This window comes from Apiospora hydei (assembly GCF_038363865.1).
Source record: "Apiospora hydei strain CBS 114990 chromosome Unknown utg000006l_segment0_segment0, whole genome shotgun sequence".
Lineage (NCBI taxonomy): Eukaryota > Fungi > Ascomycota > Sordariomycetes > Amphisphaeriales > Apiosporaceae > Apiospora > Apiospora hydei.
The window spans coordinates 3198819-3214233 of record NW_027117365.1 but is presented as its reverse complement, the minus strand read 5'-3'; the positions used below and the strand labels follow the sequence as shown (position 1 = coordinate 3214233).

Here is a 15415-nt window from a genome sequence, read left to right as displayed (position 1 = left end):
CGAGCCAGTCGATTATCAGCCTATGGGAATCTTATTTCTTGTATATTCTTACACACACACACACAAACATACATATACTTAAGTATATATACTTACCTATCTTTGCCCAGTGTAAGTGATCGTCGTGCATAATTATAGCTGCCCCAGTTGACACAATCTCTCTTTCCAATTCCACTACGACAACACTCATTATTAAATCTGCCGGTAATAAGATTATATCCGACTTGCACTAGAACGTACGAGAAATAGTTGTTGGTTATGTCGCTGAGAATGGCAACGGGCTTGATAGTGGTTGTTTGGCTGTTGGTGGGCTCAGGGGAGGGCAAGTGCTGACCCCACTATGGAGCACTAAGAGCACTAACAACCACTTTAAACGCTTGCTCAGTGCGACGCGTCGCGTCTCGAAAGTGCTGTATCGAACTTTGAGAGCTACGCGCCACTTTAGCACCGCCCTGATCAACACCACACCAACAACTACACCAGAGGCTTGAAGTAACTGGCAAACTCAGTGTTCACTCAAATACGAATCTCGCCAAGTCAATTGAGTGCCGACAATGTTGACAGCCTCTTCGCCCGTAGTGTATCCCACAACTTCGTCACCACCTCCCGCTTCGAAACGGGCGCAACCTCACAAGGGGCCCAAACCCTCACGTGGGAAAGGTGGCTTCCTGGTCGACGATGACTCCGACGACGATACGGCCCTGGAGCCTGCCTCCAAACGGCGCATGCTGAGTAGTCCAAGGGAACTGCCAGTCGAATCCACAGAACCCTCGTCCCCTCCAACCGAACTTGAAGCCTTTCTTAACCGTCCTTTGAGGCTCGAAGGCGACAACACAGAGGCAACGGTCAATGCGAACACCAGTGCCGAACCGCCGCAGACCACGAAACAGCTCTACGACACACTGCTCGAATCTACATCAGATTTTGCCTCCGCCTTCCAGAACCTCGCATCGCGCAATGCCAAGGCCAAATTCAACATAAAAAGATGTTCTGGCGCTAGCCGAAATCAAGCAGCGACAGGCTGTAGCAGGTCCGTCATACGAGCGCCTCGTAGCCGCAAGGTCGAAGACGAAGAAGGGACGGGCCGAGCGTAGCTATTATGGCCTAGACATTCACGAAATGGTCGACACGGCCAAGAAAGAGATTGCTACGAGCAAGTCGGCCGCGACGGCGCAGGTCACCCCAGACCAGCCAATGCCCTCGGTCGAGGCAGCACAGGGCAAAAAGCCCAAGAAGTCGCTTCTCTGGACCGAGAAGTATCGCGCAAGGAATTTCATGGACCTCTGTGGCGACGACGGAACGAATCGAAACGTATTACGTTGGCTGAAGAGGTGGGATCCGCTGGTCTTCCCTGGTTCTTCCAGGTCAAGAGGGATACGGAGGCCGGGGGCAAAGCAGCAGGCGGAAGAGGAGAAGCCTCACCGGAAGATCCTCATGCTTACCGGACCCCCTGGCTTGGGCAAGACCACTTTGGCTCACGTTTGCGCAAGACAAGCCGGCTACGAGGTGCTGGAGATCAACGCGAGTGACGACCGTAGCCGAGATGTCGTGAAGAACCAGATCCGCACAAGTTTGGGAACCGAGAATGTCAAAATCGTGCAACACAAGGCCGGTCAATCTGGCCAATGCCAGAAAATCGCCCGGCCCGTTTGCGTCGTGGTAGACGAGGTCGATGGTGTGGTGTCGGGGTCTTCCGGCTCGGGCGAAGGAGGTTTCGTCAAAGCGCTACTGGACCTCATTGCTATCGGCGAGAAGAACAGTTCTGGACAGTCGGAAAACCACACACAGACTCATCGCAAAAAGAAGAAGGGTGACGATTTCCGGCAGATGCGACCCCTGATTCTCATTTGCAACGATGTGTACCACCCATCGTTGCGGCCCTTGCGCCAATCGAACTTGGCAGAGGTTATTCACGTGGGCAAACCCACAATCGATGCGGTCGTAAACCGTCTCAAAGCTGTCTTTGAAAAGGAGGGTATCCCCTGTGAGAAAGATGCAGCGCGAAAGCTTTGCGAATCGGCGTGGGGCATGAGCAGCGGCCTAGATGCTAAGAAAGGCCGGGAGAGCACTGCAGAAGGTGACCTTCGTGGCATCATGGTGGTCGGTGAGTGGGTTGCTGGGCGCCTTCGAGCTGCTTCTTTGAAAGGTCCACTATGTCTTACCCGGCAATGGGTTGAGAAACACATTGCTCATGAACTTGCCCACGGCGGTGGCGGCGCACGAGGAAGTGGGCGTGGCAGTGTGCGAGATATTGTCAGTCGAATCTTCCAGGAAGGTGCCGGGTTTCCGAGCTCAAACATGATTGTACCCAAGATGAATCTCAATGCTTCTGAGCAGCCTCAAGCTCAGCTTGGCTTCTCTGAACAGCAGAAGAAGTACGCGATGGAACGCTTGCAACACATGGTCGAGACCAGTGGCGACATCGATCGTATCGTTACGGACATCTTCGCCGACTATCCAAATCATGATTTCAACGACGACTCGTTCCTCACTAAACCAGACCAAGCATACGAATGGATGTATTTCCACGACACATGCACGTCAAGGCTGTATGGTGGCCAGGAGTGGGAACTGGCACCCTACCTCAGTCGGCCAGTTCTCGCTTGCCACCACCTGTTCGCGTCGCCCATCCGCCATTCCCAGCTGATGTACCAAAAGCGCGACGCGACTGAGGAGGAAGCGGCACCCCTCCCATTCACTGGACCCCGTGCCGACTTTGTGGCATACGAAACCGAGAAGACCAACCGTGCTATGCTTCAAACCATTCAAGCTCAACTATCACCAACACTGATGAGGGCGTTCCGGAGTGCCGAAGACATCTCCACGGATTTCATGCCGTATCTGATTCGACTTGTGTCGCCCGACGTCAAGCCGGTCGTCGTCGGTGGTAGTGGCGACCAAAAGGGGACAGCAAGCGTCAGGAAGGAGACAGAGAAAGCAATGGTGACCAGGGGAGCGGAGACATTATTGGACGTAGGCGTTGAGCTTCAGAGAGGCAAGATAGAAGGTGATACTTTTGGTCGTGGGCCTACCTGGGTATATCGCATGGAGCCGTAAGTTCAATCGTATCCCAACAACGTGAATGTGAGGCTAACATTATTCCAAAAGTGACCTGGATGTCTTGGCAACATACGAGACCTCGGCCGCCATGGTGCATGGTACTCAAGCCCCCACGCGGTACGCTGTTCGACAGGTATTGGATCAGGAAATGGACAAGCTGCGGAGACTACGAGAAAGCGCGGCACGACAGACTCGTTTCCGTACTGGAAACCCATTGGATGAAAGGGAAGCTGTGTTTGATACGAAAGAGAAGTCCGGCAAGCCTAAAGGGATCGAGCTACCGATCATCCCCGTCAAGAAGGACTTCTTTGGCCGGGTTGTGGCGAAGACCGACGTCCAACCACTCCAGGAAGGGGATGGCAATGCCAACGGAAAGAAGGCCAAATCGAATGACGAGCCTGCCGGAGAGAACAAGGTCTGGGTCACTTTCCACGAAGGATTGAATAACGCTGTGAGGAAACATATTACGTTGGATGACTTGTTCCGTGGTTTATAATGAAGGGGTTTGGTTGGTTATGTGTCAATGAGCGAAGCGTCATGTAGTACATATGCAGTTGGTAGAGTTGAGAGCAGCACCTTGGTTTCACGACACACACCAAATATACCGATGCTTAATGAACAATTGATGGCTGTATGGCTGTATTTGTCATGAAACGTAGCCTAGTCATATTCCCCCTTTCGAATCGTAGTATTGCATGCCCTGTTTTCGGTGTTTTGAGCACGTAAGAGACAGCATGGCGCAAGGAAATCCACATTAGCCGGAGCCGGACCTAGCCGACGTCATCTTCGCAATTGACAACAGGGACCGAAAACACGTCTTCTTTTTCTACCCGCCGAAGACCACCCGTCAGATCATCGCACAGCCATGATAATAAACCCAAGGATACGGGGCGCATATAGCAGAACATTCATTAAGACCTGGACACGCAAGATGACCGTCAATTCGGAAACAGGTCCGCTCCGGTTCGGCCCATTTGAGGTCACATCACAGGTAAGCGACATTTCAACCCAGTACGTAGGTTGGCGGGTTGGTGGCTAGCTGTCTGTCTGTAAGCTCTATATACGACCTGTATATCGGACCAGCGAAAAGAACACCGTTCATTCAGTCACGTTGCCTGCACAGGTGCCTGCCTTTTACCCTTCTGCGCCGTCCTCGAGATTTTTCGTAAAGCAACTAACCCACCATCCAGGTTTTCTACATCACGCCGCACTCCTTCGCCCTGGTGAACCTGAAGCCGCTGCTGCCCGGCCACGTCCTGGTCTGCCCGCAGAAGCCGCACAAGCGGCTCACGGATCTGTCGGCCCCCGAGCTGACGGACCTGATGCAGGCGGTGCAGCGCGTGCAGCGCATGTTGGCGCGGCACTACTTTACTTCTTCTTCTTCTTCTTCTTCTTCCTCCGCTGGGGAGAAGGCGGAGGAGGAGGAGGAGCAAACCGGCGAGGTGGGGGCGTCCCCGAAGACGGCTCCTTCAACATCGCGATCCAGGACGGTGCCGAGGCGGGCCAGACGGTGCCGCACCTGCACGTGCACGTGATCCCGCGCATCCACGGCGCGACGGCCAAGAGCGGCGACGGGCCGGGCGACAAGATTTATGAGATGATGGCAGACGAGAACGGGAACGTCGGGGGCGCGCTCTGGGACCGTGAGCAGCAGCAGCAGCAGCGTGAGGGAGGCGCGAGCAGTGGTAGGCCGCAGCCCGGCGGCGGGTTCCCGCGCATAGAGGATGCGGACCGGCAGGCTAGGAGTATGCGGGAGATGGAGGAGGAGGCGAAGCTGTTCAGGGACGTGTTGGGGAGATTAGACCGGGAAGAGTCCTGAGAGGGCTATGCATGTGTGTATACATTTATTAGACTACGTGAGGCGGAGATCATTCATAATAGATCTTGATCCGACTTAAGAGTACTCAATACAGACATTAAACAATTCGAATTCGCGCTCCCCGGGACACTCCTACGCAGTAGTACAATATTTCACCCCGAAACAGCGTAAATGTTTCCATTTAGCAGCCTGCACGTTACCCGGGTCTCAACGGCCTGGGACTCTCTCCCAACTGGCACAAAAGCAGTCGGAGCTCAAATGGTGACGTCGTCCTCGAAAGGCCAGTGAAGCCTGATCTTGAAAGTTATCTCACCCATAGCTTCCTCGGGGCATATGGCGTAACGGTGCATGGCTTCTCGAAGCTGGTTACTTCGCTTTACCACTACCGGTCAATGTGGTAGTGATTCGCGTAAGCAACGCCGAGTCTAGCCAAGCGGTAGGGTAGGCTACGAGGGCGATGTTCCTCATCCATCGTCTCGATTCCTTGGAATAAACGAACCTTTTACTTGGACTACTGTTTCCTTGTGCCTAACTTGGCAGATAGCCCAGGGTATCCCTTCCGCGCCACATCAGAATTCGAGCTTGTGGACCGACAGAGGGACAGTTCATCGACCCAGCAGTCTGGGCAAAGGACGCATCGGCGGCAGCCCAGCGAAGGAAAAGGAACTCTCTGGCCTCGTATAGAACTCTGTGACTGGCGCAGTGGAGACGGGATGATAAAGGACGATGGGCATCGTGAAGCGAGCTGGAGCGCGAGCGCAGCTTAGCCACCAGACGAAAGCGCGTCTTCTCATTCGATGAATACCGATGCCGAATTTCTTTTCCCTTCTAGAAATCAGCAGTTGGAGCCCGTGTGGCCACGAGCTGAGGAAAAGGTGACTGCATTCCGCAGTCAATTCGGCGCCATGATAAGTGGGAGCAGCGGAAGCCGGTGGCTCTATAAGGGTCATGGTAGTATAGCGGGCTACGGAGTGGCTCCCGTGGCCTAGACGGAGAACGATGGGGAGAGCCCCCCTCCAAGCTGAGGCCGCTGCAGCTCTCGCCTATCGACGTTGCCGTTGCCGTTAAGCTGTAATGGTGGCGTTTCTAGTCGACGGCTGGAAGACCTTCGCCTATGCAGGTACGGGAGACATGCGGGATGCACATTGTGCACGTTTGCTTTTTCGCACCTCATTGAGTAAACAATGCAAGCCTCGTCGCCTCGGAATTGCCAGAAACAGGTTCCAGCGCTGCCACTTGACTATACCGGCTGCAAGTGCTTCGGGTTTTAAAGAGATTGATGCGCCACCATGGCTGTCAATTGGAGCTCACCATTTGCGCTGGTATGGCCCCCTGCCCACGCAACGTATTCTGTAAGATGTAGGTATTGTCGATTCAGCCCGACCCAGGCTTTCAAGGCCGACCGAGAAAGAAAGCAAAGAGAGGGATGCTTTGATGATTCATGATTTTATGCAGCTTCCCCTTCGTATTCGACTTGCTCTCTCTCCTTGGCTCGGTTGTCTATCTTCAGGTATTCGTAAAATATTACCTCCGGTGGTTACTGTAGGTAGTAGTACCAAGTCGGGTGACTGCTTGCCATGCAAAAATAGGTTGGCCGTTGGCGCGTCTGAATTTGGAAAGCTGCATCTCGCTATTGTCCAATCCAGCAGGTGGTCTGCATCTGGCAATCAATACATGCACCTAAGCTATCAATCCCTGGGTTCGGATGCAGTGCGGTGCATCAGTGCATGTTTTCTATGTGCAAGTGCCAACCTTCTGTCAGTTCTTGGGTGTGGCGCAACGCAATTTTCCATCATCTCACAGCGCCCGATAGCGGGCCCCTCCCCCAACCGCTGCCACTAATGCTCTTGCATCCTAACACCATGCAGGCGCATGTTGGCGCTGAGCAACACTTGCCCGCTCAATAGCAGAAAGAATGTGTGCTGTCACATCGGCCAGGCTCGAACTCCGGGGAGGCCGCGACATCATGAACGAGGAAAGAAAAGAAAAAAGAGCAATGCACACGAGGAAATTGAATCTTCCGCAATTGATTGCTTATATGGCACTCCTATTGTGTACAGTGGCGCCGGCTCCCCAACCGAAGATCCAGAAGATCCTCCGACCGTGACCCGCGCGGGGCATCTTCCGGGGCATCGCAGCAGTTCATTCGTGCCCAGTGCCAACCCTATATACATCAAGGTGGGACGAATAGGCGATCATCCAGAAGAGTTCTTTACAAAAATATATGGACGTCTCGGGATCTAGAACGATTGGCCCATGAAATTGTTCAGAACGACGAGGATGGTCAACGCCAGGAGAATGCCCCTGGAGCAAACTCTGGCAAGGATCCGGCATACTCGCCATGCAGTCTGCATGCACGAACGCAGGGGTGGTTATCTCTTGCCAAGGGCGTTGGGCGGGTCAACACGAGAGCTGATCTCGTTGACACAGTTGAGAACATACCTAGTCAACGACGATACTCAAGGAAAGCAAAGCACGCTAATAGACTGCAGCATCGGCATTCAAGCCTAGAACGCCCAGCCATGGCCAAGTTCATTGCTTTCCCATTGTGCTGGGTTTCCGCGCCCATTCCAAGTGATGGCGCTACCCTTTCCTCCCCTCCAGCTAGCCAGCCCTCAATACACAATGGCATGGCCGCCGATGTGTGGCAATTTGAACTGGCACACTATCGAAAATGTCCCGGCCCCCTGTCCGCTTCCCTCTGAGCTAGCTGGCCAGCCGGGCGGTACACGTCCCGGGCCTCCAGTGCCGAAGTATATAGAACTTGGATTACTCTCCTGCTCTGTTATCCTACCCTCTCGATGTCACAGCAGCCTAGTAGGTTACAATATCCAACACAGAGCCGGACGTTGACAAGCATGACGCTCCCCACCCTCCTCACGTGGGCTATTGCCCTCGTGTTATCGAGCTGTCTGCTACACGGCGTTGATGGCTTCGCTTCCACCGACACCATCACCTGGGGTGGTGACAACTCCAGAACTGGCTACCAGGATAATCACAATATGGACCCGGATATCGTTGGCAGCCCTCAGTTTGGACAGCTCTTCCGAACGAAGCTGCCAGGTAACTACAACAACCTTGGTCCCGAGTCGACTTTCGCCCAGCCTCTGGTCTACACCCTGAACAAGGACAACAAGCAATATGTCTATATCCTCACAAACCAGAACAATCTATACCAGCTTGAGGCTAAGACTGGTGTCATTGTCAACCAGAGAAACCTGCATATTCCGTTCTTGACGTCCGGTTAGTACCCACCCCCTACGTGATAGCTAAAGCCACTGAACGGCCAAATGGATGGTTTTGGTCATTGGCGTAGGTAATACAAACTCCTGACGCTGTATCGCTAACGATTTGAACAGACCTCGATGGCTGTGTAGATGTCAACCCTACAGTTGGCGTGACTGGAACGGGTGTTATTGATCCTACTACTGAGACCATGTACTTCACTGCCAAAACCTACAAGCAAGGATACACGAAGGGGCAGACTCAACGGCGAATATTGGTTTCATGCTGTCGATCTGAACACACTCCAAGACCGCGCCGGGTTTCCAAAGTCGATGGAAGGCATCATCTTCCGCAACAATCCGAACAGGATGTTCATCAGCGGCAATCAACATCAACGTCCCGGTCTACTTCAAGCCGGCAAGTACATTTACGCTGGTTTCGCCTCGCACTGCGTCCAGTACAACTTTACTGGCGCCATTCTGGGCTGGGATAAAGACAGTGGCAACCTTGTCGAGGCTTTTGCTACACAGGGGGCAAGGAGAAAAACACCGTCCCAGGTGGTGGCGTGTGGATGAGCGGAGGTGGACTTGCTTACGAGGCCGGCTCCATGTACTTCGCGACTGGTAACGGCTACGCAAGTCAACTGAAAAACACTCCTGTCCAAGGTCGGACTCCGCCCACTGCCCTCGAGGAAGCCGCCGTCAATGCCAGGATCAATGATGACGGCACCATCACTCCCATCGACTTCTTCATGCCCTGGGAAAAGGTCGACTTGGACGGAGCGGACAAGGATCTAGGAACCACCCCGCTTCAGATCCTGCCCTCGTCCAAGTTCAGCTGCCCCAACACCAAGCGCATTGGCATCGTCACGGGCAAGTCTGGAAAGACATACTGGCTCAACCTCGATAACCTAGGAGGGTATCAGATGGGCCCCAATCAGTTCGACGCCGTGCCTCAGCAATTTCTCAATGAGAATTCCGTTTATGCAGGCGCTGGTGTCATGCCACTGGACGCAGGGTACGTGTACATCAACGTCATCAAGTACAAGACCCATGTGTGGAAGTTCGGCTGTGATACGAACGGAAATGTTGCTTTCACCAGAGCTGGAGACACTGCCGAGACGAACGCTTACGTCCTCGGCGTTGGCCACGGAACCACCACTTCGCTCAACGGCCGAGAGGGATCTGGACTGCTCTGGACCTCCGATGTCGAGGGTCTCAACTTGAGGATTTACAAGGCAGTTCCCGAGAGCGGGTCTCTGACCATGATCAACTCCTTCAACGTGCCCGGATCGATGAAATTCGGTCGCCCAGTCTTCGGTGACGGTACCTGCTACGTAGCTAGCAACCTCGGGTACATTTACGGGTTCGGCTCTCCAGTCAACCTACCTCTTAACTGTACCGCCCCCTCCACCTTCGGTACCGTCAACCTAGGCGAGAAGTCCGCTCCCCAGACTGTCTCCTGTATGGCGAACATCAATACCCAAGTTACGAATGTTGACTTGCTCGGCAACACCAACTTTGTCTTCTCTGGGTTGCCAACGTTTCCACTGTCTGTCAGCAAAGGCTCTACCTTTACTTTCCAAGCGACCTTTGCCCCAAAGCAAGTCGGGCCCTTGTCTAGCAGTGCTGTCGTCAACACCACCAATTCCCAGCTTGGGTTCTCCATCAGCACCCCAGTGAAGTTAATTGGCACTGGCAACTCGAAGTTGCCGCTTTTGCTGGTATCGCCCAACACTGTGTCGTTCTCCGGCATCATTACTGGCCAGATGCCTAATGGCGTTAACCAGACCGCCGTGCTACAAAACCTGGGCAATTCGACTTTGACCATCTCGAGTTTGCTGTTCTCGGTTGAGGGGGAAACTGGCCCCTGGATCCAACCCAACGACACGATTTCTGGTGACAAGGCTATTGGACCTTACACTCTCTACAATCTGCCCAAAATCATTGCCCCTCAAACTTCGGCTTACATCCCTGTCAACTTCAACCCAAAGACCAATGGAAACTCCAAGGTCTTCATGCAAGTCAACTCGGATGGCGGCAATGGGGTTCTCGATATCATCGGAACTTCTAGCACGACACCGAAACTCTTGATCGAGTTCCAGAGTCTTGACGGACAGAGCTGGGTTAATTATACGAGTGGCGTCCCCTTCACCTTTGGTGACATCTTTCAGGGTACCACGGTCACGCGGAAGATGCGCTTCACCAACATTGGTGGGCCCAACGCTGCTGCTCTTTCTGTTACTGTCTCCAAGCCGCCTTATGGCGCCCAGGGTATCGTTGGCGCAGCGAACAACGTCGACCTTGCGGAGGGTACCGTGCTGCAGTCTGGTCAAAGCGCTACTGCAGACCTCTATTGTGCAGTGCCTAGATCACAAGTGAACGTCGACTCTTATAATGGAACTGCTCAATGGACCCTCAATACCGGTGATCCTGACTTGGGAAAGCAGTTCATCCAGTTCTTCTGCAATGCCGTTTCCGAGCAGCTTGGGCCTCTTGCTTCAAACGGCTCGGCACTCTACAGGTACAATGGTTGTGCCAAGGACAACACCCCTGGACGGCAGCTACCTAAGCAAATCTACGGCGACATGAAGGATAATACCAATGGCAAGTGTATCTCGGCCTGTTCTGGAGCGGGTTATAAAATCGCCGCCACTCAGTACACGTCAGAGTGTTGGTGTGGCAACACTATGCCGCTGGTCTTCGTCGATGAGGCCCAATGCAGCTATCGATGCACCGGGGCAGTTAACCAGACTTGCGGTGGCAACGGAGAGTTTCGTCAGGGTGGCCAGTACATGTCCCTGTTCTCGACAGCACAAGCACTTCCCAACACCGGCAGCCCACCTCCTGCTGACGACCCGGCTCCTGTTAACCCCGGCCCGGTCAATGGTGGTGTACAGCCTCAGAGGATTGGTAACTACACTTTCGCCGGATGCTACTCAGAAGGCACAAATGGAAGGGCCTTGAACGGGAAGACCCGAGCCCAGGACACCAATACCCTCGATACCTGTGCCGCATTCTGTAGCGGCTTCAAGTATTTCGGTACGGAGTACGGACGTGAGGTGCGTGATTGGATTTCCTACTTAATCTATGTCCCCCATCCGAAAATTTACATGCTAACCTAAAACTAGTGTTATTGCGGCGATGCACTCAGCGCCGGCAGCACCATGGACGGTATCAATCAGTCAGACTGTAAAATGGGTTGTGCTGCTAACAGCACTCAGCTGTGTGGAGCCGGTAACAGGTTGTCGATGTATATCTACAATCCGGATGGCAACTACACAACTCCGTCCACAACGACAACTCAACCTGGCACCACTGTCTCGCCTACTTCTGCCGGACCGACCCCGACGGGCCCCAGCGTTGTTCAGCGGGCCGGCACTTTCGCATACTCTCGTTGCGTAACGGAAGCCAGTGGCATGCGGGCGCTCTCGGACAAGGCGTATTTCGATGATAAACTGACAGTGGAAATGTGTGCTTCCGTCTGCGCCGGCTTCTCCATGATGGGAGTCGAGTACGGGCGGGAGTGCTACTGTGGCGCCTCGACCAACGCTGGCAGTGTCAACACGACCGAGAGCGACTGCAGCATGCTTTGCGGCGGCAACAAGTTCCAGTACTGTGGTAACGGCAACCGGCTCAACCTTTACACCCTGGCGCCCTCCAGCACATCCACCGCTGTGACTAGCACCTCTTCAAGCATCGTATCTACCTCGAGCAGTGCTAGTTCCACAGCTACCACGTCTTCGGCGTCGCTCGTGACGACCAGCTCGACTACTTCTAGCGCCAGCGATACTTCGGTGTCATCGTCCTTATCTGCGAGCTCCGACTCGTCCAGCGCAAGCTTCGCCTCGTCCACCGCGAGCTTGACAATCGCCTCTTCTGCTTCTCTATCAACGAGCTCGTCTGCGTCCTTGACAGTATCATCGTCCGTCTCCTTTTTGACCAGCTCGGATGCTTCTTCGACTGCTTCCTCTTCTGCTTCCTTGTCGACAGTCGCAGTTACTTCAACCGCGTCCCCTTCGACTGCATCCATGGCGAGCTCAGATACTTCAAGTGTTTCCTCTTCGTCTGCATCCATGTCGAGGAGCTTGGATATTTCCTCTTCCGGTTCATCTTCTGCTTCGCTGTTGTCTTCTAGCTCATCCAATTCTTTCCTGGCGTCTTCAACTTCGTCGTCAGTGTCATCCAGTGTCTCTGCCAGTTCAATTTCTTCCGCCAGCGCCAGCGACAGCACCAGCTCGGCCACCAGCTCGGCATCCAGTTCGGCATCCAGTTCGGCGTTGAGCACCTCGACATCTCTCGCGAGCTCAACGATCTCGACAAGCTCCACTACCACATCTACAGTAACTAGCAGCGCTATTCCTATTTCAACAAGCAGCACTGTCCCTACATCACCCACTAGCACTGTTATATCGTCTAGCAGCAGTGCCATTGCTTCGACCACATCGACGAGCTCTGGACCCTCTGTTCCTACAGTTTCAGGCTACGCTTACCAAGGGTGTTACAAGGAACCTTCCGGCAGGCGTGGTTTGCCTGACAAGGCCTTTGCCTACGATAGCATGACATTGGAGTCTTGCGCAGCTAATTGCACTAATTACGCTTGGTTCGGTGTCGAGTACGGCCGAGAGTGCTACTGTGGTGCTTCACTCGATAGCGGTGCGAGCAAAACATCTGGCACCACCTTCAATGGTGCATGCAACAAGCCTTGTGGTGGCAACAGCAACCAGATTTGTGGTGATCGTAGCATGTTTTCGCTGTTCTACTCCCCCGACCCTGCAAAGATCGACGGCCCTCCCAAGATTGTGGACGGCAACGCCAACTACACCTACTACGGGTGTGTGGCAGAGCCGAAGACCGGGCGTGCTCTGGTGGACCGCAACGGCTCCTATCCGTCCATGACCGTGCCGCAGTGTCTGACGTGGGCGGCTTCCAAGGGGTACAAGTACGCTGGGCTCGAGTACTCGGCCGAATGCTGGGGTGGCAATACCCTGAATCCGGACGCCACCAACAAGACGAACGCCACCTGCTCGATGTATTGCGGCGGTAACCAGAGGACGTACTGTGGAGGTCCCACGCTCCTTTCTCTTTACATCACCAACTCTACTCTGATTTCGTCCGGGACCAGTTCATAGGTCCAATTTTCGCGGACATGAGAGCGTCAGGGGAGCCGGACATTGTTTGCATATACCCATTATCTAGAGCGCGGCGCCGGCCATAGTCATATGGAATCACTCCATCAAATAATATTTCCTAAATCTGTGTTAACAATATGAAGCCTCGTTTAAAAGAGGCTCAACTAGCGTTATCTATTATTGACAATACGAATAATCTACCATTCTTCCGCCCCAATTTGTCTTCGTCACCTGCGCACAACACCTTTGTTCCCGATATGCAGTACAGCTTAGAACAAGGTATTGTTTTAACTGCAGAACAAGGGAACGCAGGCCCTTGACTTTGAAACTAAACACATTGTGCAACGGTCCTGACTAAAGGGGCTGTCACTACATATATTGTAAAGGGTGACCAGTGAAACGGAGTTTGATAGGAAACACCCGAATTGTCCATTGCCACCGTACACAACGATTCTTATACTCTTGGCGCGGTGTCAATTCTACGGCAGTATTCCAGCAAAAAGCATTCCACCGCCTCACGATGCAGAGGACACCACCATTCACTCCGCCCAAGGGCATCTGGGGAAACAACACCAATAACAGGCCGAAAACCCTTCTGGACCGGAACCTCACCAGAAATCCGCCTGATTATGAAGTTGGAGGGCTGCCTGGTCAAGTTCTATCTACTGGCATGCGACTGGACCACACCAGTCCCGAGTTTGCAAGGTCGCTTAATCTTGGCACGAACCAAGGGCTCCGAAAGTCTATCAACAGCTTGGAGAGCCTCCAAGTGCGACGCACAGCGTGGCTGACTCCTGAGTGTGTCGACGTACCGATTTCTCACGCGTACCAATGCCAGCCCAAGGCCGTTCGCCGTAGGATTAACATATTGTCAACCATGGAAAGCGCCGGCCTCTTTCTGGACCCTGAGGTCGGGAGCGGGAATGGGAGTGGCGACGGAGGCGGCAAACTCTCCCAGACGCGCGACGAGCTCCGCACGGATCTCAAGTTCCAGAAGAAGCTCGACGAGGTCTACAGGACCAAGTCGAAGCTGTGGAAGCGGATCCGGGCACGCGAGTTCACCATCTGGCCGATTCACACCACCGAGCATTTCGTCACCATCATCCTGCGCATGCGGCGGAGCGATCCCAACGCGGGGCCCTCGACCCCGTACGACGAGGTGGCGCAGTTCAGCATCCTGGAGCCCGTCGGGAACCTGCTGATGGTCAAGCGCATCCACCGCCGCCTGCGCCGCATCCTCTGCCACGACAAGATCCGGATCGCCGAGGACGCCTTCTGCGGGCTCTGGTACCCGAAGCAGCACGACGGGTACTCGTGCGGCCTCCGCGCGTACCGCATGGCCAAGGAGTTCATGGAGCGCCTCAGCTGGATCCTCGAGGTCTACCCCGTCACCTTCCACCTGACCGACAAGCCCGTCGCGCTGAGCAGCCAGGGCCGGCGCTCGCTGCAGACCCTCCTGACGCAGTCGCCGGCCCTGTCCGCGCCCTCGCCCGACCCGATGGACACGACCGAGGGCCCGACGCCGACGGCGGGCGAGGCCGAGGCCGACTTCGAGCGCATGCTGTGGGGGCAGCCCTTCAGCGGCAACTTCAACGGGGACCGGGTGCGGCAGGAGATGACGACGAGCGCCGCCCTCCGCGCCGTCGAGCTCGTCGACTGGCAGGCCCGCGTCGCCGTCGTCCCCGTCCGCGCCGTCTGCGACCGCGACCTGATGGCCGACCAGCTGTCGCGCCGGAAGCCGGGGGGCCCCAACGCGGGGCCCGCGCCGACCCTGCAGTTCTACGCGCCCCAGGACCTGCGGCCGCACGCGGGGGCGAGCCCGACATCCAGCGGTTCGAGGGCCAGGCGGCCTTCAACCCGGTGCAGAACCCCGGCAGCGGGCCCGGCAGGAACCGGGACCAGATCTTCCTCGACGCGCTCGCCAACGTCACGCTCGACAACCAGCTGAAGCGCAGAGGGGAGTCCGAGACCGGCGAGGAGCCCGCCAAGAAACTGACGGCCAAGCAGTGGCGCAGGAAGCGGACCAAGGTCACCAAGTTGCGCAAGGGGCGCCACGACCGGTACGGGCCCGCCTTCATCAGCGCACCTGCTTTCAGGAAGGTGCTCGGGGGTCGGATCAAGACGTAAGGTGAGGTCTCAGGTACGCCCCCTTTTCTTCATCCACTTCTCTCGCCTCTCTC

General features: G+C 54.9%; 4 protein-coding genes across 4 annotated transcripts; all 4 read left to right on the top strand.

Moving 5' to 3' along the window:
- Nucleotides 1-554: 554 nt before the first annotated feature.
- On the top strand, nucleotides 555-3556 carry PG997_008217 (chromosome transmission fidelity protein 18 protein; the record flags this gene model as incomplete). Its single annotated transcript, XM_066812532.1, has 3 exons — nucleotides 555-987; nucleotides 1055-3053; nucleotides 3109-3556. 3 exons carry the CDS (start codon nucleotides 555-557, stop codon nucleotides 3554-3556), a joined length of 2880 nt encoding a protein of 959 aa, XP_066667874.1.
- Nucleotides 3557-3991: 435 nt separating this feature from the next.
- Nucleotides 3992-4879, top strand: PG997_008216 (Bis(5'-nucleosyl)-tetraphosphatase; the record flags this gene model as incomplete). Its single annotated transcript, XM_066812531.1, has 3 exons — nucleotides 3992-4051; nucleotides 4251-4502; nucleotides 4547-4879. The coding sequence occupies 3 exons, from the start codon at nucleotides 3992-3994 to the stop codon at nucleotides 4877-4879; spliced, it is 645 nt and encodes a 214-aa protein (XP_066667873.1).
- A 2858-nt stretch (nucleotides 4880-7737) lies between these two features.
- On the top strand, nucleotides 7738-13235 carry PG997_008215 (fungistatic metabolite; the record flags this gene model as incomplete). The annotated part of the gene is made up of 8 exons (XM_066812530.1): nucleotides 7738-8122; nucleotides 8239-8317; nucleotides 8364-8602; nucleotides 8662-11165; nucleotides 11235-11804; nucleotides 11885-12169; nucleotides 12242-12446; nucleotides 12580-13235. 8 exons carry the CDS (start codon nucleotides 7738-7740, stop codon nucleotides 13233-13235), a joined length of 4923 nt encoding a protein of 1640 aa, XP_066667872.1.
- A 520-nt stretch (nucleotides 13236-13755) lies between these two features.
- On the top strand, nucleotides 13756-15362 carry PG997_008214 (uncharacterized protein; the record flags this gene model as incomplete). The annotated part of the gene is made up of 2 exons (XM_066812529.1): nucleotides 13756-14613; nucleotides 14664-15362. The coding sequence occupies 2 exons, from the start codon at nucleotides 13756-13758 to the stop codon at nucleotides 15360-15362; spliced, it is 1557 nt and encodes a 518-aa protein (XP_066667871.1).
- Nucleotides 15363-15415: the final 53 nt, after the last annotated feature.